At 42.9% G+C, this 22,789-nt stretch overlaps 1 protein-coding gene across 1 annotated transcript in view; it reads left to right on the forward strand.

Annotated features, from left to right (window-relative positions):
* The window catches only part of Entrep2 (endosomal transmembrane epsin interactor 2), a 424,545-nt gene that overhangs the window by 379,565 nt on the left and 22,191 nt on the right, over positions 1–22,789 (forward strand). The window contains exon 5 of the mRNA XM_052161367.1: positions 16,804–16,911. Within this exon, the coding sequence (XP_052017327.1) occupies positions 16,804–16,911 (108 nt within the window). The remainder of the gene's footprint in view (positions 1–16,803; positions 16,912–22,789) is intronic.

Genomic DNA, 22,789 nt, shown 5'->3' on the forward strand with positions numbered 1-22,789 from the left:
TGGTTGGACCTTGAGAATGTGGCTCCCTCTTTTTTATGGTCAGGCCTTTGAAGATAACTGTCCCCTACTCTGGCTAAGTCTGGGATTTTCTATTTTTTTTACTGTTTCCTTTTACCTGTCGGCCACCTTTCAGTCAACATTTGAACACATGTATTAGTGCGCCTCCCTGTTACAAAACCCCTGTTGGAAACAGTGTGAGAGTGAGGGTTCATTTGAGCTTATGGTTTTAGAAGGTTCTGTCCATGATTACTTGGCTCTGTGAATCTGGACCCGATGTGGGGCAGAACATCATAACCAGCAGGGTGAGGGACTTCCTCTCCGTGGTAGACATAGGCATTGAAAGGGGAATACAGTTAAGCAGGGAGGAGAACATAGCTTCTTACCAAGGCAATGTCCTCCTCTCCTGGTGGCCATAGCAGAAAGCATGGGAAACAGAGGCCTGGGGACCTGGACAAAGCGGTGACGGGCTAATTCTTCCCGACCGCAGGGCATGCCTGAACCTTCAGGTTCTAAGGCCGTGGAGTGGCTTAGTTCATCTCTTTCACTACCTGTGTATTGAGTTGTCACTTTGCTACTAACTTTTAAATATTTCTTTTGCCTTCTGTTTAATAATCATTTCTTCTTTGAGTGTATTGCAGAGAGAAACTCCATCTGCTGCCTAATTTTTTTTTTTTTCATTTCTGGCCTTAATGTTTTTCTCTCACAAGACATCTTAATGTTTTAATATAGTCAATCATGTTCATCATTTTTCTTACAATTTATGCCTTTTGCCTTGATTAAGAAATATAGTTAATTCTTTTGTTCATAGTAATTATGTTTTACAAACAAATCTTATAGGAACCAGTTACTGCTAGGTAAAAACTATCAGGGCTTGGCTCTCTCAGGGCCAGGCTCACACCCTTCCTGCAACTGAGTATACAGAACCTTGTTTTGCATGTGTTTCTTATTAAATGTGTATTATATATTTGTTTATACGCTTGTGTATATTTGATATATTTATTATATGCAACAGTATAGGCACTATTATATATATTACACATTGTTGATTCATTAGCATTGGCTTCATGGCTCACTGTGCTACTGTTCATGCCTAGATGAACATATGACACTTGTGTTCTCTGCAAGGCACATCACAGAGTTCGATTTTACACTCGAGGATGCTGCACTACAACAGGGCCCCAGGGATGGGTATACAGTGAGTCAGTAACAGAAAAATACAGACAAGACATACGACACCAGAGCAACCATAAGGACAGTATTGTGTTGTTTAGCCTTACTGGGAATGGATACATTGGGTAACTCAAAGGCATGGCCTCTCTGCATATATCTGCAGATAGTTGCAAGAGCATGCTGGGAACAGTGAGGGGAGTGCAGAAGATGTGGCTCAGTGCCCATTAGCAGGTGCTCTGTGAGTGTGAGGCCCTAGTATGGAACTTTAGGACTCAAGTAAAAAACCAAGGATGACTGCAGATGCCCATGTCCTCAGCATGGGGGAGAGGGGCAGATCCTGAGTACTCACTGGCCAGCCATCTAAGCCAGAGGACAACGTAGGGGAGACCCCATCTCAAGTCAGAGAGTGATAGAAGCAAACCCTAAACATCCCACTGTGGCCTCCACATGCATATATGTACTCATGGGTACATATACCACACACAAGCATGTCACAGACCCACACATCCAGACCTGTTGTGTGGTGGGGGAAGGGCAAAGAGAAAGAGAAAGAAGGGAGAGAGATTTAGGAATTAGAAATAAATCTTAGCAAGTAGCCAAATTTACATATACAAAATTCACAAATAACGGGAAGCACCTATCTGCCTCTCCCTCAGAGTTACAGATTGCTTTCATCATTCAGAAGTATCATTTGCATGTTGCAGATTTACAATCTATAAATTCTCCCCTGTGGATGGTGTGATATTGCCCATGGTTCTTCATACGGAGATGGTGATAGGCCTGGTGTCCTTTATTGTGACCTAAGCCTTTGGTATTGATTTGCCCTGTGTCATGGCTCCTAGCTCTCCCCATAAACTTTTCTGTTCTTTGTCCATTTCCCTGCTTTCTTACCAATCCTGTTGTACCTTACTCTCTTTGGTATTATAACTAGCTCATTTCCACACGTTCTTCCCTTGTGCTGCGTGTGTTGGTAGCTTGTTGTCACCACTCTGGAATTTTTCGTCTGTAAATAACCACAGCATGTTCAGCCTGCCCTGTAGCAGGAAACTTGCTGTTGGCAGCATGGCTCACCAGAGTGAGCACCTGTGTGCTCATCTACAGGCCACCAGATGAGCGCATCCCATGAAGACTGGTGGAAATATTCAACTTTAAAAGAGAGAACCAGTAATCCAAGCCAAAAACAAACTCAAAGAAAAATACCACATGATCATTTCCTTAGATGCTGAAAAAGCATTTGATGAAATTCAACATCCCTTCATGTTAAAAGTCTTGGAAAGATCAAGAATTCAAGCCCCATACCTAAACATAGTAAAAGCAATGTATAGCAAACCAGCAGCCAACATCAAACTAAATGGAGAGAAACTTGAAGCAGTCCCACTAAAATCAGGGACTAGACAAGGCTACCCATTCTCTCCCTATCTATTCAACATACTACTTGAAGTTCTAGCTAGAGCAATTAGACAACAAAAGGAGATCAAAGGGATACAAATTGGAAAGGAAGAAGTCAAATTATCACTATTTGCAGATGATATAATAGTATGCTTATGTGACCCCCAAATTTCTGCCAGAGAACTCCTAAAGCTGTTAAACAACTTCAGCAAAGTGGCTGGATATAAAATTAACTCAAACAAATCAGTAGCCTTCCTATACTTAAAGGATAAACAAGCTGAGAAAGAACTTAGGGAAATGATACCCTTCATAATAGTCACAAACAAATATAAAATGCCTTGGTGTGACTCTAAACAAATAAGTGAAAGATCTGTATGACAAGAACTTCAAGTCTCTGAAGAAAAAAATCAAAGATCTCAGAAGATGGAAAGATTTCCCATGCTTGTGGATTGGCAGCATTAATATAGTAAAAACGACCACCTTGCTGAAACCAATTTACAGATTCAATGCAATCCCCATCAAAGTACCAACTCAATTCTTCATAGAGTTAGAAAGAGCAATTCTCAAACTCATTTGGAATGACAAAAAATCCAGGGTAGTGAAAACTATTCTCAACAATAAAAGAACTTCTGGGGGAATCAATATCCTGGACCTCAAGCAGTACTACAGAGGAATAGTGTACTGCATGGTGTTGGCACAGTGACAGGCAGGTAGATCAATGGAATGGAATTGAAGACCCAGAAATGAGCCCACACACCTATGGTCACTTGGTCTTTGACAAAGGAGCTAAAACCATCCAGTGGAAAAAAGCCAGAATTTTCAACAAATTGTACTGGTTCACCTGGAGGTCAGCATGCAGAAGAATGCAAATCGATCTATTCTTATCTCCCTGTACAAAGCTCAAGTCAAAGTGGATCAAAGACCTCCACATAAAATCAGATACACTGAATCTAATAGAAGAGAAAGTGGGAAATGCCTTGAACAAATGGGCAAAGGGGAAATTTTCCTGAATAGAATACTGATGTTTTATGCTCTAAGATCAAGAATCAACAAATGGGACCTCATAAAATTGCAAAGTTTCTGTAAGGCAAAGGACACTGTCAATAAGATAAAATGGAACCAACAGATTGGGAAAAGATCTTTAACAATCCTACATTCAATAGAGGGCTACTATCCAATATATGCAAAGAACTCACAAGTTAGACTCCCAAGAATCAAATAACCCTATTAAAAATGAGGAACAGAGCTAAACAGAGAATTCTCAAGGGAGGTATGCCAAATGGCTGAGAAGCACCTAAGCAAATGTTCAGCATCCTTAGTCATCAGGGTAATGCAAATCAAAACAACCCTGAGAGATTCCACCTCATACCAGTTAAAGTGGCTAAGATCAAAAATGGAGGTGACAGCAGATGCTGTCAAGGATGTGGAGAAAGAGGAATACTCCAGTGTTGGTGGGATTGCAAGCAGGCAGAACCACTCTGGAAATCAGTATGGCAGTTCATCAGAATATTTGACACAGTACTACCTGAGGACCCAGCTATACCGCTCCTGGGTTTATACCCAGAAGATGCTCCAGCATGTAATATGGACACATGTTCTACTTTGTTCATAGAAGCCATATTTGTAATAGCCAGAAGGAAACAACCCAGATGTTCCTTAACAGATGAATGGATATAGAAAATGTGGTACATTTACACAATGCAATACTACTCAGATATTAAAAACAATGACCTCATGAAATTCATAAGCAAATGAATGGGATTGGAAAATATCATCCTGAGTAAGGTAACCCAATCACAAAAGAACACACATCATATGCACTCACAGATAAGTGGATATTAGGCCAGAAGTTTAGAATACCCAAGATACAATTCTCAGACCATATGAAGCCCAAGAAGAAGGAAGACCAAAGTGTGGATGCTCTAGTGTGTCTTAGAAAGGGGAACAAAAGGGGAAGAAATATGGAGATGAAGTGTGGAGCAGAGACTGAAGGAAAGGCCATGCAGAGACTGCCCCACCTAGCGATTCATCCCATGTACAGTCATCAAACCCAGACACTATTGTAGATGTCAACAAGTGCTTGCTGACAGGAGCCTGCTATAGCTGTCTCCTGAGAGGCTCTGCCAGTGCCTGACAAATACAGAGGCAGATGTTTGCAGCCAATCATTAAACTGAGTGCAGAGTCCCCAATGGAGGAGTTGGAGAAGGGACTGAAGGAGCTGAGATGTTTGCAGCCCCATGAGGGGAGCAGCAGTGTCAACCAGCCAGACTTCCCAGAACTCCCAGGGACTGGACTACCAACAAAAGAGTACAAATGGTGGGACCCATATGCAGCAGAGGATGGCCTTGCTGGACATCAGTGGGAGGAGCAGCCCTTGGGCCTGAGGGGGTTCATGCCCCAGTGTAGGGGCATGCCAGGGTTGGAAGGCAGAAGTGGGTGGGTGGGTGGGGAGCATCCTCATAGAGGCAAGGGGATGAGAGATAAGATAGGGGGTTCCAGAGGGGAGACCTGGAAAGCGAATAACATTTGAAATGTTAATAAAGATGATATCCAATAAAAGAAAAAAAGAGAAAACTACCCAATTATTTCCAATAATGAATACACTTTTCAGTTCTACCTGAATTATCTCAGTGTCCTTATTGACTCTCAGTACATGGCATGGTTATTTATAGAATTTGTCTGCCCAGCAGCTTATCTTGTGTTTTTTATGTACATTTCGCAGCAATTACTAAAATCTGGCTGTACTTGCATTTTTTGTTTGTTTGTTTACTTATTTGTTTACTTATTTATTTTTTGTATGTGCATCTTTGTGTGTCTGTGTCCGTGTGTGTATCCGTGTTTGTGTGTTTGTGTGTGTCTATTTTTCTATGTGTGTGCCTGTGTGTGTCTATGTGTGTGCCTTTGTGTGTGTCTTTGTATGTGTGTGTGCCTGTGTGTGTCTATGTATCTGTCTGTCTGTCCGTCTATGTCTATTTTTGTATGCCTGTGCCTGCCTGCCTGTATGTATATCTGTGTTTGATTATCTGTGCCTGTCTGTGTCTGTCTGTGTACCTATGTTTGTGTCTGTGTGTCTGAGTATATGCCTGTGTATGTGTGTCTGTGTCTGTGTATGTGCCTTTGTGTGTGTGTGTGTGTGTGTGTGTTTATGCATGTGTGTGTCTGTCTGTGTATGTCTCTATGTATCTGTGTGTCTGAGTACCTATGTGTGTGCCTATGTATGTGTGTGTGTGTTTGTGAATGTCTCTGTGTGTCTGTGTGTATGTTTGTGCTTGTGTGTCTGTATGTGTATGTCTCTGTGTGTCTGTGTGTATGTCTGTGCCTGTGTGTGTGTGTGCACCTGTGTGTGTGCCTATTTGTTTTGTGTGCTTTGCTCGCTATTTTCCAAGCACAGCAGTGTGCTTCTGCATTGCCGTTCCCTTCACAGTCCCCTTTTTAGTCTGTTTGGCATTGCTCTTTGCGTGTGTTGTGTGGACAGCTATTTCTTTTGATATTGTTGACTAACTCATTCTTTCCACAAAAATCAATTTTTTGCCTTGTCAGTCACACATCACATTCTAATATTTCTTTGCATCCCTTTCTGCCAAATATATCTATATTTGCCTCCTCCCTCTCTCTGCAACATTGTTATTCTTTAGTATCTGCAGGATATTTCTGAAGATGCCCAAGTACTTTATAGAAAATATACAGTGTTAACATATATCCTGTCTTCTCATGAATGCTTTAAGTGTGTGTATGTTCACTATAGGTTCATTTTCCTCTGAATTTTTCCATCTACAGTGGGCTGACTGTATAGATATGAGTCCATGGGCAGTAGGAGTGTGCCACACTGTCATGACTGTCCCAGCTATGGTCTCTTTCTGAGTACCTACAATCTTCCCACCCTTTTCTGTCTTCACTCATGAGTATGCTCCTAATTTCATTGCTAATGCCGCTGCCAACGACATTCTTTGAAGAGTACATGCTGGTCTGGGCAGTATGGAGAATGTATACTGCAATCTGCCTTGTCTGGAACAGCACTGCTTGAGCATTGGACTTAATTTAACCACTTGAATACATTATCCGGTTCCTATACAAATAATTACATTCTAATTTGGATACTTTTTTTTTTACATTTTTTTTCTTTTTTTAATATTTTTTTCTATATTCTTTGTTTACATTCCAAATGATTTCCCCTTTCCCGGATCCCTCCTCCCCATATGTCCCATAAACCTTCTCTCCATCCATTCTCCAATCACCTCCCTCCTTTTTCTCTGTCCTTATATTCCCCTCCAATGCTAGATCAATCCTTTCCAGGATCAGGATCACCTCCCTCTCCATACTTCTTCATGGGAGTCATTTGTTATGCGATTTGTGCCTTGGGTATTTAGGGCTTCTGGGCTAATTAATATCCTCTTATCAGAGATTGCATTCCATGTGTATTCTTTTGTGATTGGGTTACCTCACTTAGGATGATATTTTCCAGATCAAACCATTTGCCTAAAAATTTTGTGAATTCATTGTTTCTAATTGCTGAGTAGTATTCAATTGTGTAAATATACCATATTTTCTGTATCCATTCCTCCTTTGAGGGGCATCTGGGTTCTTTCCAGCTTCTAGCTATTATAAATAAGGCTGCTATGAACATAATGGAGCATGTGTCTTTATTGCATGCTGGGGAATCCTTTGGGTATATGCCCAGGAGAGGTATAGCAGGGTCCTCCAGAAGTGTCATGTCCAGTTTTCTGAGGAACCTCCAGACTGATTTCCAAAGTGGTTGTACCATCTTATAGCCCCACCAGCAGTGGAGGAAGTGTTCCTCTTTCTCCACATCCTCGCCAACACCTGCTGTCTCCTGAGTTTTTGACCTTAGTCATTCTGACTGGTGTAAGGTGAAATCTCAGGGTTGTTTTGATTTGCATTTCCCTAATGACTAATGATGTTGAGCACTTCTTAAGGTGCCTCTCGGCCATCCAAATTTCTTCAGGTGAAAATTCTTTGTTTAGATCTGTACCCCATTTGTTAATAGGGTTATTTGGTTCCCTGGGGTCTAACTTCTTGAGTTCTTTGTATATATTGGATATTAGCCCTCTATCAGATGTAGGGTTGGTGAATATCCTTTTCCAATTTGATGGTTGCCATTTTGTCCTTTTAACAGTGTCCTTTGCCTTACAGAAACTTTGCAATTTTATGAGGTCCCATTTGTCAATTCTTGATCTTAGAGCATAAGCTCTTGGTGATCTGCTCAGGAACTTTCCCCCTGTGCCCATGTCCTCAAGGGTCTTCCCTAGTTTCTTTTCTATTAGTTTCAGTGTGTCTGGTTTTACATGGTGGTACTTGATCCACTTGGAGTGAAGTTTAGTACATGGAGATAAGAATGGATCAATTCGCATTCTTCTGCATGCTAACCTCCAATTGAACCAGCAGCATTTGTTGAAAAGGCTATCTTTTTTCCACTGGATGTTTTTGGCTCCTATGTCGAATAACAAGTGACCATAGGTGTGTGGGTTCATTTCTGGATCTTCAATTCTATTCCATTGGTCCACTTGTCTGTCACTGTGCCAATACTATGCAGTTTTTAACAATATTGCTCTGTAGTATTGCTTGAGGTCAGGGATACTGATTCCCCCAGAATTTCTTCTAGCCTTCATAGTCTCAGGTGAAAAGTCTGCTGTGATTCTGATAGGTCTTCCTTTATATGTTACTTGGCCTTTTTCTCTTACTGCCTTTAATATTCTTTCTTTGTTTAGTACATTTGGTGTTTTGATTATTATGTGACGGGAGGTATTTCTGTTCTGGTCCAGTCTGTTTGGAGTTCTGTTGGCTTCTTGTATATTCATAGGCATCTCTCTCTTTAGGTTGGGGAAGTTTTCTTCCATAATTGTATTGAAGATATTTGCTGGCCCTTTAAGTTGTAAATCTTCACTCTCATCTATGCCTATAATCCTTAGGTTTGGTCTTCTCATTGTGTCCTGGATTTCCTGGATGTTTTGGGTTACAAGCTTTTTGCATTTTGCATTTTCTTTAACTGTTCAGCATCTGAAATTCTTTCTTCTATCTCTTGTATTCTGTTGTTGATATTTGCATCTCTGTCCCCTGATTTCTTCCCAAGGTTTTCTATCTCCAAAGTTGTCTCCCTTTGAGTTTTCTTAGTTGTTTCTACTTCTGATTTTAGATCTTGGATTGTTTTGCTTAGCTCCTTCACTTGCTTGTTTGTGCTTTCCTGTAATTCTTTAAGAGATTTTTGTGTTTCCTCTTTCATGACCTCAGCCTGTTGACCGAAGTTCTCCTGTATTTCTTTAAGTGATTTTTGAGTTTCCTCCTTATTGGCTTTTGTATTCTCCTGAATTTCTTTCAATGATTTTTGTGTTTCCCTTGTAAGGGCTTCTAACTTTTGATCCATTTTCTCCTGAATTTCTTTAAGTATGTCCTTCATGTGTTCCTCTACCAGCATCATGACCAGTGATTTTAAATCCAAATCTTGTTTTTCTGGTGTGATGGGGTATCCAGGGCATGCTGTTAAAGGAGAATTGGGTTCAGATGCTGCCATATTGTCTTGAATTCTGTTAGTGATGTTCCTGCGTTTGCCTTTTGCCATTTAGTTCTCACTGGTGTTAGTTGGTCTTGTCAATGCTGGACTCACCAGTGCAAGCTGCCTCTTCCCAGGTGGCCTCTGGTGCACAGCTGATCTCCTGCACTGCCTGGAGACAGGGTGCTGTGGCCCAGGCTGTTCAGATCCCGAAGCAGACACCTGAAGGCTCCCGCCGGGGCCTGCTGGTCTCACCAGAGCACACTGACTCCTCCCAGCTGGCCTCCCGTTTGCCCCTCTGGCTTCTTGCAGGACCTGGAGATGTGGCGTTGTAGCCCAGGCTGTTCTGGATCCTGAAGTGGAGATCTGAAGGCTCCAGCCAGAGGCCTCAGGACTGGAACCTAAGCTCCGTGCTGCCAGAGCAAGCTGTGCTCTCCCAGTCTGCCTCCGGGTGCACACCAGGCCTCTTGCACTTCCTGGAGACTGAGTGCTGTGGCCCAGGCTGTTCAGATCCCGAAGCAGACACCTGAAGGCCACATTTTTTTTATTATCTCATCAGCCTCCTGACCAGAGTTAGATAGTGAGTGGTAAGAATATTGCCTCGTGTCCTACATGTTCGCTGGAGAGTTTCTTGAGTTGCAGAAATTCCTGTCACTTTCTAGTATTTTAAAATCTTTTAATACTAGTGTTGAAAAAAACTCCTATACTATATATCGCCATTGAGATGACTATATAGTGTTTTACATTTAACATGGTGAGTAGCATTAAGAGAGTAAATTATATTAAAACAGAAATAACCAAGCTTGGTGGCAATGTGGAGTTTTTACATGTAGTAGATTTTACATCTTATGTAGGGTATTTTGCACCTCAATTCATCTGGAAGAAATTTCTTCTGTTTTTCTTTTCACATCTAGATCTGTAATCCAGCCGTTGTAACAGAGGTTCCTGTTCCCCCTCACTGTTAAATTACTTTGTTGAGACGTTCATTCAGTGTGTTTTGACCATATATATACCCTCCCTCTATTCCTCCAAGAACTATCCCTTCCCTACCAACCCAGTGTTGTGTCCTTTTAAAATTTAAAAGCCATCAGGTATAGTCAGTGCTTCTCATATCCTTTCGGATGTATAGCTTTCCACTGGAGTGTGGTTGACCCACCAGGGGCCACACTTTCAAAGAAAACTGACTCTCCCTCTTTCCTTAGCTGATGTTCCAGTGCCTGTGCAGCATCTCTGTGAGAAGCAGCCCTCGGTGCAGTGCTCTGAGCCAGAGCAGTCTGCTTACATTCCGCAGTCCTAAACAGGATGCTTGAATCTTGAGCTTACTGCCCCTCCCCAACCGGGGCCATGCAGCTATGTCATAGGGCAGCTTTATTTTGTTTAGTTCCTTTCCTAGGATCTGAACTCAAGCTAACCACACAGACTTCTGCCTCCAAACACTGCCTTCTACAGAAGCAAATTAAGTAGGTCAGGACCTGCTTCACAATTTTCAAATTCTTTGAAAAAACAAATAAATGTGGAAAAGGGAATTCACAGTATGCATATGCACACACACATTAATTATACTACCAAAACCAAAACGGTTGTTTTGTGTGTCTTGTTTCACTGAGCCATTTTCTACATTACCTTATGAAAAGATTAAATTTATTTTTTTCTCTCTGTGTGGTTGGAAATGTGGGAATTTAATACACTGTTTCCTTCTAGCCTCAACTTAAAATTCAAAAGAACACAATGAGATAACTTACTCATTTTCAAATGACGGGTTTAGGGATCCTCTGTTTGCAACAAACCATTCTACTCTCTATAGAGGTAGACAACATGACCTCTGGCCTTGCTGTTCTTTAAGATGAAGTAGGAATATTTTGTATTTCCACCATAGGCCCTGAGACTTCATATCCTTTCAAACTAACAAAGCAGCCTGTTGTTCCTGGTTGCTGTTATTCCTATGACAATAGACAGGAGACTCCTGGTTTGGAGATGGGAAGTCTAATTGCTCACAACAGAAGCACTGTGCAGAGTTGATCTGCATTTGCCCTTGGTCAGAGCTCCCATCCTAGATGCCTGCACACACAGTGATTCTGAGGCCTGCATACAAGGTGATTCAGGTAACAGAGGAGGAACATGCAACTTGAAGAATCAGTGCCCGCCTACCCACCCTGCAGTTTGTCTGGGTGCACGTCACCTCCTTCTTTCTTCAGATTGCTCATTGCAGACTCAGCCCAGGAAAGTGAGCTGTGTAGAGCAGTCAAGGTCTCAGTCAGCAGGAACTTGGAGGCCTGCCCATACCCTTGGCAGACTGCCTCCCACAACACAGATCGGTAAATGTCAGGTAAGAGCGCATGCTCAGTGTCAGACATGCCAAGGTAATAACCAGTCCGAGGAGTCGATATCTAAGATCATAATCCAGGTAAAGCCCAGTGCCACCTACATTCAGTTACATCAGATGTTCATTGTCTCCAAATCTCCATTTCATGTATGAGGCTTTATACAACACGACACCTGATAATAGCCTACAAAACCCTTTTCATTGTTCAAAGAGAGAAAACATGTCAGAAGAGGAAAAAGGAGTAAATGAGCCAGTAGAAAGGAGTATGGGAGCTTGTCATCTGCACAAGGACAAAGGAATCAAAGCCTGAGCTTTGAGTTTCCTGGTGTGTAGACCTGGGAGTTCTCCTTTCTGACACCTCCCTGGAGGAGTTATGCTGTTAGTCTCCAGATTTACTTGGAGTGGAGAGAATTTTCAGAGAGTTCATCATGTGCCCAAGTATCTAAAACTTTTCTCCTTCTTGCTTTTGTTCTCTGCGTGATGCGTCTGCATGTGAGTTCCGTAGGTGTTAGTGTTTGGGGGGCAACTGTGCAGGATGTGTAAAGATCAGACTCAGTGGCAGCAGTGGCAGATGTGCTGTTTCCAGGCCTGTCATTTCCACTGACCATGTAAAGGGACTTTACAGACATGGATTTTAGCACCATGGAGTGCTCCTGAGAAAGCTGTTGCCGGGGTGCAGGCATTACTTAAAGCAGAAAGGAACTTTAAGGAAACACTTAGACTTAATTCCAGTGGTGTGTAGTTAGAGGAAGCCAAACACTGAAGCAGCTGGGGAAACGGTGGGAAAGGAGTCAATTTGGCATGTGTTTCAAATAAACACACTTCACAAGACATAAAGCAGAGTTTGCCTCGGGATGCGTATTCATAACAAAAAGTTATGAGACTGGTGGGAGTGTATGTAAAATTAGTGCTATTTTTAGGACATCCATTTCAATGACAATGGGACATGTGGTCATTAGAGTTGAAATTCCTGGCGGTTTTATTCTATTTCTAGCTATGCTGCATTGATAGGGATCACTGTTTTAGTTATAATTTGGAATTACCCTCAGAGACGTAAAATATATAATGAAGAGTTGTGTGTAATCTTCCAGAGTACAGATCTCATTGCTGAGACCCATCTTCCACAGGGCATTCTGCACCTCAGCCCCTGCAGTGTGTCGGATCTAGAGACAAGTGTGAGTAAAACCAGGCCACTGGACACATCAGGAACACCCTCAAGGTCTAGGTCATGGGACAGCCCCTACTTTGATCCACCAGCTCTGGTCAGCATCATGAGCTGTAGACTTACTTTTCCAACTTCTGTCTAGTTTGTTTGTGGACCAGCATCCTGGCGGCTAAGCCTCTCCATGTCCCAGACAATATTCTTGTTTGAAATGGTCATCTGCCATAACCACCTGACCCTGGGGCTGCTGGAGTCCTGTGTTTACACTCAGGAGGATCACCTCCTCCTCATCTCTTCCTGCACATTCCATTCTCCCCTCCTGACCTCCCCGCTCCCCCACTCAATACCAATACATGGCTGTCTTGGCTTGGCCTCTGGAGTCTCGCTCAGACACTCTCCATACTTCTTCCGTGATCCCTGATCACACCGTCTCCAATAGTACATCACCAGTCCCTTCAGTGTTTCCAGACTTTCAATCAAGGAATATTTTCTGAGCCCTGTTGAAGCTCAGGTTCAGTGCCATGCTCTTCAAATTACTTTCTTGTTAATTTGTAAATGAGGATCTTGTTCCCATTTTTCCAACATTGGCCATTTTTATTGGTAACTCACTTCCCGCAAGACACAGCTCAAGATCCTTGTCCTCTCTCTAGCACAGTGTGTCTGTCCTGTTCCGTGACCAAGCTCTTATCCGGCTCCGTCTTTAGTGACTGCAGGAGCAGAGAGAGCACAGGAAGTGGCCATAGCAACTTTGCACAGCCTGTTCAGCTCTGCCATGGTCTGAAACAAAGAATGCCACCCAGAGCCTCTTCCCAAGGTAGTATAACCAGTGTTTTACCTCCTGCTTGAAGCAACCACCAAATGTTTGAGGATGCAATAGAGGATGTGCTCCTGGGAGAAGGCCAGCAATAACAGGAGTTCCATAGTCAGTCCCTGCTTCTGCTGATTTCCTGAAGAAACTTCCCAGGGATCAGCGCTAAGGAACTTAGGAGCTCCCCTCCCACCCCGAGACTTCCTGAACTGAGGAGACATAACTGAGAGCGTGAGATCACCAAGCCATGGGGTAGAGTTCTCAGGATAGAGCTCAGGAGAGGGGAGACCTGCACGTAGACCAAACTGTGGGCTCTGTGGAGGGTGTTCCTCAGGTGTTCTCTTCAACACTATTATCATATGCTAGGGAAGAAACTACTGAGGCCAGGGAAAGAGACACTTGAAAGGATTAGAGAGGCAGAGCCTTGGCTCATGGGGCTGGGCAGAATCTGATTCTCACATTGTTTAGAGGTATCAAGATGGCCTTACCTCCAAAATGGGAATAATGAGGCTCAGCCTGAGAGTTGCTAGATCTTAAAATTCAGACCCTTTTCTCTGATTCTACATTTTCACTAGGCCATGCAACCTTGAGAACCATGAAATGCTGTGAGCTAAATGTATCCTCCATAATATTGTCACAATCGCCCCTCTATTGTATCTCACAAGTCGGCCTTGAGGTTCTGAAAAGAGGTACTAGGCAGTCACTTCTGCAGTGAAAGACGGCACACTGGCTCATGATTGTAGGAACAAAGCCTAGAATTGCTGCTGGACTAGACAGACAGATGGACACAGAGATCACCATGCATGCACAGGTGATGTCAGTCACTTAAGACATCATCTTCTATTTCCTCTCAGGGATGCTTTGGTAGAGCATCACAACTAACTTCAAGACTGTTGTCCTTCCACGAGAAGATAATCTTTCCTGGTCACATTTTGGTCCGCCTGCTCTAAAATGCTGGAGTTGAATGATTAGTCAGTTTTGTGGGTCTTTGGTCAGGGTTTTGACTCCTGTTTATGGCATGGATTTGAAAATGAATTTCCTAAAGAAGAATGAATTATCTTTTGACAGTTAAATACCATGAAGTAGACCCTCTAAGACAAAGAACAGTGCTGTTAAGTAGACCCTCCAAGGTGGAGACTAATGCCAGGAAGCGTGGTAACCAATTTGAAAGCGCCTTTTGTCATCTCGTTAGACTTGTTGTTAAGTCTAGGTGGTCAGGGTTCCAACTAGTGCTACAAGGAAAGGAAAATAAGCAGCAGAAAAGTTTCAGAGAAAGAACATTTGCAGAGGCTTGATTCTCTGTGTAGAAAATGACGAAGTACCTTTAAAAATGGCTAGAACTAATGAATTCAAGACCAGAAGATACCACATGAAACACACACACACACACACACACACACACATACACACACACCACATTTCTTTATCCTCACAATGAGCATGTGGAAATTAAAATTAAAAGGACAAAAATGAACTGCAGCCTAGACTTTATCCAATAATTAACTTGAAACGGGTCATGGGCATGAACATAAATTATGTGTTCAGAAAAGAAACATGTGAAAATGTTTAAGTATTTAGAGCTAGGCAGACTTGGAACTCAAAGCATGGCTCACAGAAAGGGGGAGAGGGGAAGGGGACGGGGCAAGGAAAGAGAGAGGATGGAGAGAGACTGGATATTAGAACATAAAAACGTGTGCAATTTGCTCATACTTAATACTAGACGTATTCTAAATACTAAATGCATGAATACTCATGTATCCTCCATGAGAAGTTCACACGCAGTGGATTGAACATTCCCCCTCTTCCAAATCCATATGCTACAATCCTGACCCCAGTATGATCTTATCAGGGCCTCAGGCCTCCAGGAAGAGATGAGGCCATGAAGGTAGAGTTCTCCAAGGATTTGAGTCCGTGTTAGAGCTTGCTGCCCTGTTCCCATGAGATGAAGCCACAGCGAGAAATTGGTCACCAGCTCTTACCCTCAGCCTCAAAAGTGGGAGCAAATGTCCTGTTGCTGTGGCCACCCATCTGGTGGCATTTTTGTTATTACCCCACCCCACCCCAAAAAAAACTTCAGGCACCATGGAAAGTGCTCAGAAAGATATGCTGCAGTTTGAAAAAATAATTTGCAAGTCACACTCCTGAGAAAGAACCGGTATAAAGAACATTTAAAAACCAGGAATGAAAAGGCAAACAAGCCAATGGGAAAATGAGCAAAACCTGAAAGACATTTTCCTAAAGGGGAGCCAGATGGCAAATAGCAAGCAAAGAGAAATTGTTCAAATGTCTTTTACACATCAGGGGAATTGGAACTAGATCTGGATTGGTAAATCCACGCATACTTATCAGAACAGCTACAACAGAAGCCACGTAAAATGTCTGCGATGGTGCAGGGAAAACGGGTCACTCATGCATCATGGGTGTGAATATAAAATGGTCCAGCCATCCCAGAGAGTAGTTTGGCTCTTCTTTACAAAACCAACTATGCAATAACCATACCCAGCGATTGCAGTCTTGAACAATTGCTATAGAGAAATAAAAACCTACTTTCACATAAACACCTGCGAGTTTTGTTTGTATTAGTCCCAAATTGCTTATCACCCAGGTACTCTTCAACTGGTGATGGTTGAAAACCAATTGTGGTTCATCTATATGGAGGAATGCTACTCATCAGTACAAAGGAAAGAACTGTTAATGTGTACAACAGACTTGGTGGATCTTAAAACAACTGTGCCGATTTAAAAAAAAAATTGCAAAAGTTCATGCGTTCTGATTCTATTCATATAACATTCTTGAAACAAGTACTGCGGAACAAGCTAGTCGTTGGCAGAAGGTAGTTGGGGTGGGAAGCAGCGGGGTGGGGCAAGGAGGATGTTTATAAGAAGTAACATGTAAGACCCACAGTGCTCCATGTCTCGGCTGTTCTGTCTGTATCCTGGCGGTAAAAGGAGGCTAAGCTGTGGTTTTGCAAGATGCTACCCACGGGTCCACGTGACAGCTCTGCATTATTTCTGACAAGCACATGTGAATCTACACTTACCTAAATATAAAAAGCGCCATTTAAAAACTTGACATTTTATTAAACATTTCATCAGAGTGTGGTGTGTCAGTATGATTGATTAAAATTACCCACCTTCTTACATGAATCTCCCAATATTTTCTTAACTATTTTACTGACTTCTTAGCAATTATCAAAATTATGAAAGACATATTTTAGTATTAAGAACAGTTTGAGCCACACAGTAAAGAAATAAACAAATGTGTGTGTCTTTAAAGGCTAATTATGAGTATGAATATAAACTACAACCATGCATAAAGCCAACCTGTGAAGCAACTCGCCGCTGGTTCCGTGCTGTGCCAGATCCAGGCTTATGTACGTGTTCCCTGGACTCTGTGTCTATGTGACCAGCAAGAACTGACCCTTCTCCTCCTCCTTTTCCTGCAGGATCTTCTGTTCAGTGTCTGTGCCCTCAATGTCCTCTCCACCATCGTGTGCGCCTTGGCCACAGCCATGTGCTGCATGCAGATGGTCTCTGCTGATGTCCTGCAGATGGTGAGTGCCTTCAGTCTGCCCCAAGCCCTTTCAGAATGCCCGGTCCAGCCCTTTCTCCTCCAACCTGCTTGAATCCAATATAGACATACAGAAATGGCTCCTTCTGGGTATAGAATCGTGAGTTCTGTCCACCCAAATGCCCAGAGACTGTTGGAGTCACCTCCTGCTGCCCTCTGAAGGAGACTCTATATTTGCTACTATTGCCTTACTTCAGACATCAGCAGGGTAGCCATGTCATGGTAGAGTCCGCCCCCCTGCAGAGCCCCTGGGATGTGTCTTTGAGTAAGTGGAAGCCTTGCCTTGCTGGACACCCTGCAGACCCAGAACCTTGAGAGTAAGGCCTGTTCTTCAGAATTCCCTGTAATAGAAGCTTGAGCTTTTAGAAGATTCCTCAAAATGAAAAACTGCTGTCCTTTACTTGTGAAATTTGCTAATTAACCCATAGATCATGGTCTAGTGATTCTCATCTTGTGTCATGACCAGGTTCTTTTTTTTTTTTTTTAAGACCTTCTGCTCCCATGGGGGTGGTGAGGTCAAAGCATGGGTCACACACTTATTAATAAACATCTCTGAACACACACTTCATAAATCATGACGGCTCTTTGTTGTCTCAGCATGAATGGACCGCAGCCTAGGGTTCAGTCCATTATTGTGAAACTCATAATAAAGAGAAGTTAGTATTGGTTTTGGTTTAGGAGACACTCTTGTGCCCATTCTCCCTTCCTCTCTCTCTCATCTCCTGTCTCTGTCTACCTTAGTTTGTTTTCTCTTACTGTAACAAAAGACCCAAGACTAAGTCATTTATAAAGAAAGCAAGTTTACTTAGCATGCAGTTCTAGAGGGTGGGGAGCCCAAGATTGCACAACTGCGTGTGGTTAGCGTCTGATATAAAACCTCATGGCAAATGGCAGTAGAGAAAGGGGGTGCATATGGGAGATAGAACAGAAGAACTAGCCTCCTTTTATTTTTTAACAGCCCTGCCCCCAGGTGGTAGCTAACTCTGCTTAGAGTGAGTCCTTGTTCCCACTACATAGTATTCATCTGTTCATTCAGGAGGGGTTGATTCCTGTTATCCAAGGAACTTCCCAGTAAGCCTACCTCCCAACAGCACCATTTTGGGCTGGGACAAACCACATCATAGCCAAGGCTCTCTATGAGTATCTCTATGTCTTTCAGAATTACCTGCAAGGCCTCTGTGCCCTGCACCCAATGTTTTCTGCATTTTATGAAAGGACAATTTATTCCTGTAGTGCATTTTTCTTTTAAATCTTCCCCCTCACCCACCCTTTAGCAGTGCATCTGTTAATCAAGATATAAGGCCAGAGAGCATCATTACCAATATGTTAAAACTCCTTTGGTCCTAATTGTATGTGGCATGCAGCCTGGCACCCACAGCATACATCCACACAGCTGTCATAGCGAGCTGACCTTTCTGAGAGGTTGCAGTATTCTGAAAGGTGTCTAATTAAGCAGTTATTCAGCAGGATGAACTTTTGGCCTCATTCATTGAGGCCTCATGTTGGCAATTTTCTCCAGCATGCTGTATAAAGGAAAGGTTAAATACCAGAAGGTTCTACCCATCTCGGTAAAGTTTGCTATTGATCTGTAAATATCACACCAATTCAACCAAACTAACAGAACTAAAGCCTGCAGAAGATAGCAATATGTATTCCCCTACTTTTAAACATTAAATGAAAATTGCCAGCTAAATAAGAATAAGGTATATTCTAACTGTGTAACCTTTTTTTAGAATTAAACCAAAGTACATTGTTCTTATTGGAGGCGGTGTATAACAGTAGGCTTGGGGTCATGTGTCTAGCATGTCTACATCTGAGCCCTACTGCCTCTGTATAGGTGGTGACTTTGAGCACATCACCAAACCTATTTGCCCAGTAGTTTCCTCACAACCTGCTGATCTCTGTTGCTTTTATGTTTTTATTTGTCAGCAGTGCAGGGAATAGAGCCTTTCACAGGCTGTGCAACAACTCTACCACTTTGCTATGCCCCTAGCTTTATCTTCATCTTTGGGAATATTAGCCAATTACTGGAAATCACAATAATGACATCACAGACATGCCATCACAGTGATACCATCACAACAATGACATCACAGTGGCACCATCACAGCAATGACATCACAGAAATGACATCACAGTTGTGACATCACAGAGGTCACAGAGGTACCATCACAGTTAGGACATCACAATGGTACCATGACAGTAATGGTATCACAGCTATGACATTACAAAAATGGCATCACAGTGGTACCATTACAGTAATTACATCACAGCTGTGACATCACAGAAATAACATCACAGTGGTACCATCACAGTTATGACATCACAGTGGTACCACCACAGTAATGGCATCAAAGTAATGACATCACAGCTGTGTTGTCACAGCTATGACTTCAAGTGGTTTTGAATATACTGTTTTATTGTATATTACTGTGGTGCTCTGTAAACAAGCAAATTATTACAGAAATTACAAAGGCTATGTCTGAATTTTCTGTTGTGATAACAAAATTCCCCAAGGTAGACTTCTATAAAGAGGTTATTTAGATCACGGTTTTGAAGGCCAAAGGGTCAAAACAGCATGGCACCTGCACTCCTCAATACCCCTGATCTGTGTCATGGTATAGCGGATGGCATGGTGGATGGCATCAAAGCAGGAGAAGACATGTTCATAACAAGCTCTCTGACTGAAAGCATGGCATGACTTCCTTCCAAAGGCCTTGCTCCAGTCACCTAGCTACACTCCCAGGAGCCTTCATCTCTGAAAGGTTCCACACCCCCTCCCAGAAGCACCATGCTGTGGACCAACCCTCCACCACACAGGGTCAGTGGAGGGCTAAACACACACAAGCCATAACAAGGTGCCACCAAAAACCTGGCTCAGAAGTAGGAATAATTGAGCTTGCTGCTGGTGAGGCCTTCTGTGGCCACACGCTGTGGGACAGGTGAGCATCTGGTCTCCTGGTCAGACTGAGCTGTGTGCCCAGCACCATGGGGAAGTCAAAGGGAAGAGCTTGTTATAGCCATGGTGGCCTTGAGACCAACTTATAAACCTGTAGTCACATCCCCATCTACTGGTCTTAGATCTTTAGTTCTAAAGGCCATTAAGTATTTGAGCCTTTCTATCCTGCCAGAACTGCTGAGAGAATGGACCGTATAGTTTATGTGTCTCAGGGTTTCCATTGCTGTGAAGAGATACCATGACCAAGGCAACTCTTAGAAAGGACAACATTTAATTGGGGCTGACTTACCGTTCAAAGAGGTTCAGTCCAGTATCATCATGGCAGAATCATGGCAGCATCCAGGTAGGCATGGTGCTGGAGGAGCTGAGAATGCTCCATCTTGTTCCAAAGGCAAACAGGAGAAGATTGACTTCTACAAGGCTAGGGAGAGGGTCTCAAAGCCCACCCCCCACAGTGATAGATTTCCTCCAACAAGGCCATACCTACTTCAAAAAGGCCACACCTCCTAATAGTGCCACTCCCTGGGCCAAACATGTTCAAACTACCATAATATGGAAATGTTTTTTAAAAAAAAAAACAGGGTGGCCACATGGTGGGCCACAGCTAGCCCGGGATGGTTGTGGTGGCTGCATCCTGGAAGAAGTGGGCTGGCTCAAGCAGGTTGTAGATACACCCAGTCCGATGGAACCATGATGTTTAGGGGGGATGCCTTGAAATCTCTTTTCAGGCTTCATAGTGCAGTTCATTCACCTACTTAATTAAAGGATTACTATATGGTCATTGGAAGAAGCTAAACTATATAGCAGTACATAAAAAAATGTTAACGACCTTCCTCACCTGCCCACGGAAGAGACAGATGCATAAGCTTTGCAACAAGCCCTTCCATTCCTCCATTATATCTGAGTGCCAATAGAGATGCGGATAAATAACCATCTTCCCTCTGGTCCGCAGTCCCCCAGCCTGGTCGGGAGGTGGTACCCGTGGTAGTTTAGATTTGTACTTTCCCGTGATTAATGATGTTGATCCTCTTTCTGTGTGTCTAAAGGCTACTTATAGATCTTCTGCAGAGAAATAGACTTTATTTTGCCCATTTTTATCATTTAGTTGTCTCTTATTGCTGAGTTGTGGAGTTCCTTGTGCACTCTGGATACACGTCTCTCTTCAGAAATGTATAGATATTTCCCCCTCTACCGTGGGTTATCTTTACACTTGGTCATATCTCAAACCACAGCATTTTAGTTTGAATGAGGCCCAGTGTTTCTCTTGTGTCTGTTCCTGCTTTTATTTTGGTGTCCTGCCTCCCTGTCACCTAATCTTAGAAAATGAAATTATTCCTTCTGAAAGTGCTGTAGTCTTCAGTTGATGTTTAGGAACATCTTGAGTTGAGTGCCATGTACATCATGTGGCAGGGGGCCAGTTTTGTGTGGTTCCAAGAACCTTTTCTTGAAATACAAATAGTAACCCACTGAGTTGTCTAGTGTCACTGGGGTAGCAAACGAGTTGACCACAGATGTGTGGTTTTATTGGGGCCCTCCATTCTATTTCATCATCTCCTGTCTACCTTTATGACTAGCCCATGGATCCTTGGTTACCATAATGTAACCAGAACTTTTAAGAGTCTCCTCCAGCTTCGTTCTTTCACTCAAGATGGTTGTGAAAATTCTTTCCCCCATAACCCCTATGAATTTCAGAATCAGCATGCCAATTCCTGAGAAAATAATCACACTAGGATTGTATTAAATCTGTGCGGCAGTTCTGCTGTGAGCCGCTCACCACAATCTCAGCGTCAACTTCCCTTGTTTTGACATCTCAGTTCTGGCTGCATCCCCATCCGTGAGCTCAGCTGAGTCTTGTGGTACTTGCCAATCACTCTTCCGTTGTTTTTCCTTGAGATTCTTAAACTGAGAAGTATTATTTAAGTCAATGTGTCTGTTAGTGGCTGTGTGTGTATATGTGTGTCTGTGTATGTTCGTCTATGTATGTCTCTGTGTGTATCTCTGTGTATTTTTCTGTGTGTGTATGTCTTGTATGGGTGTGTCTATGTGTATAGGGAGGGTCTGTATCTGTGTGTCTGTGTGTCTGTGTGTCTCTGTATGTCTAAACACACACACACATCTGTATGCATGTCTGTATGTCTCTATGGATATGTGTCTGTATGTATGTGTATGTATGTATGTCTATATGTGTATGTGTCTTTGAGTCTGTCTGTCTGTCTGTCTGTCTGTATGTATGTATGTATGCATGCATGCTTAAATCTGTGTGTCTATGTGATACTAGAGATTGGACCCCAGGTCTTGTACATGTTTGATAAGTGTCATATTACAGTCACAGCTCCTCTAAGAAGTACTAACTCATGACAAGAACACTATGGAGCACCCGGCCCTGTAAACATTTCTGCAGCCTCCTGCTGCTCACTCCTGATAACCACCACTGAAGGCTGCTTTCAGAGAGAACCATAGGGTACTTCTGATGTATACACCCAGCTCCTGCCACCATATGTAAACACCTTCCTAAGCAACTCTCCTTCAGAGGTACTGGGCTGAGCCCCAAATGTGTGGCACAGATGGACACATTCAGAGGAGATGACTTAGAGCCCATTTCTTACCCTCTCCAGGAGATAGAGAATCACACTTTATATCTGACCATGTTGTAGACATGAGGCTCTAGAGCAGGGAGCCTATGTAGGGAGGATGTGGGCTGGCTGTTTGCTCTGTGGCCTCCTTAGCTGATTTTTGGAGCCACCAGGCTCCTGTAGTTTGCTTTGTAGTTTGCTCATGGATACAGGCAACTCAAGGTCATTACTACACCCGGGAGCTCAGCAGCACTATTAGGACTTTAGAATTCTAAGTACTCACATCTTCCTTATAATTTGAATGCATGTTGGGGATAATTAGCTGCAGT

The sequence above is a fragment of the Apodemus sylvaticus genome, chromosome 1 (genome assembly GCF_947179515.1).
Source record: "Apodemus sylvaticus chromosome 1, mApoSyl1.1, whole genome shotgun sequence".
NCBI lineage: Eukaryota > Metazoa > Chordata > Mammalia > Rodentia > Muridae > Apodemus > Apodemus sylvaticus.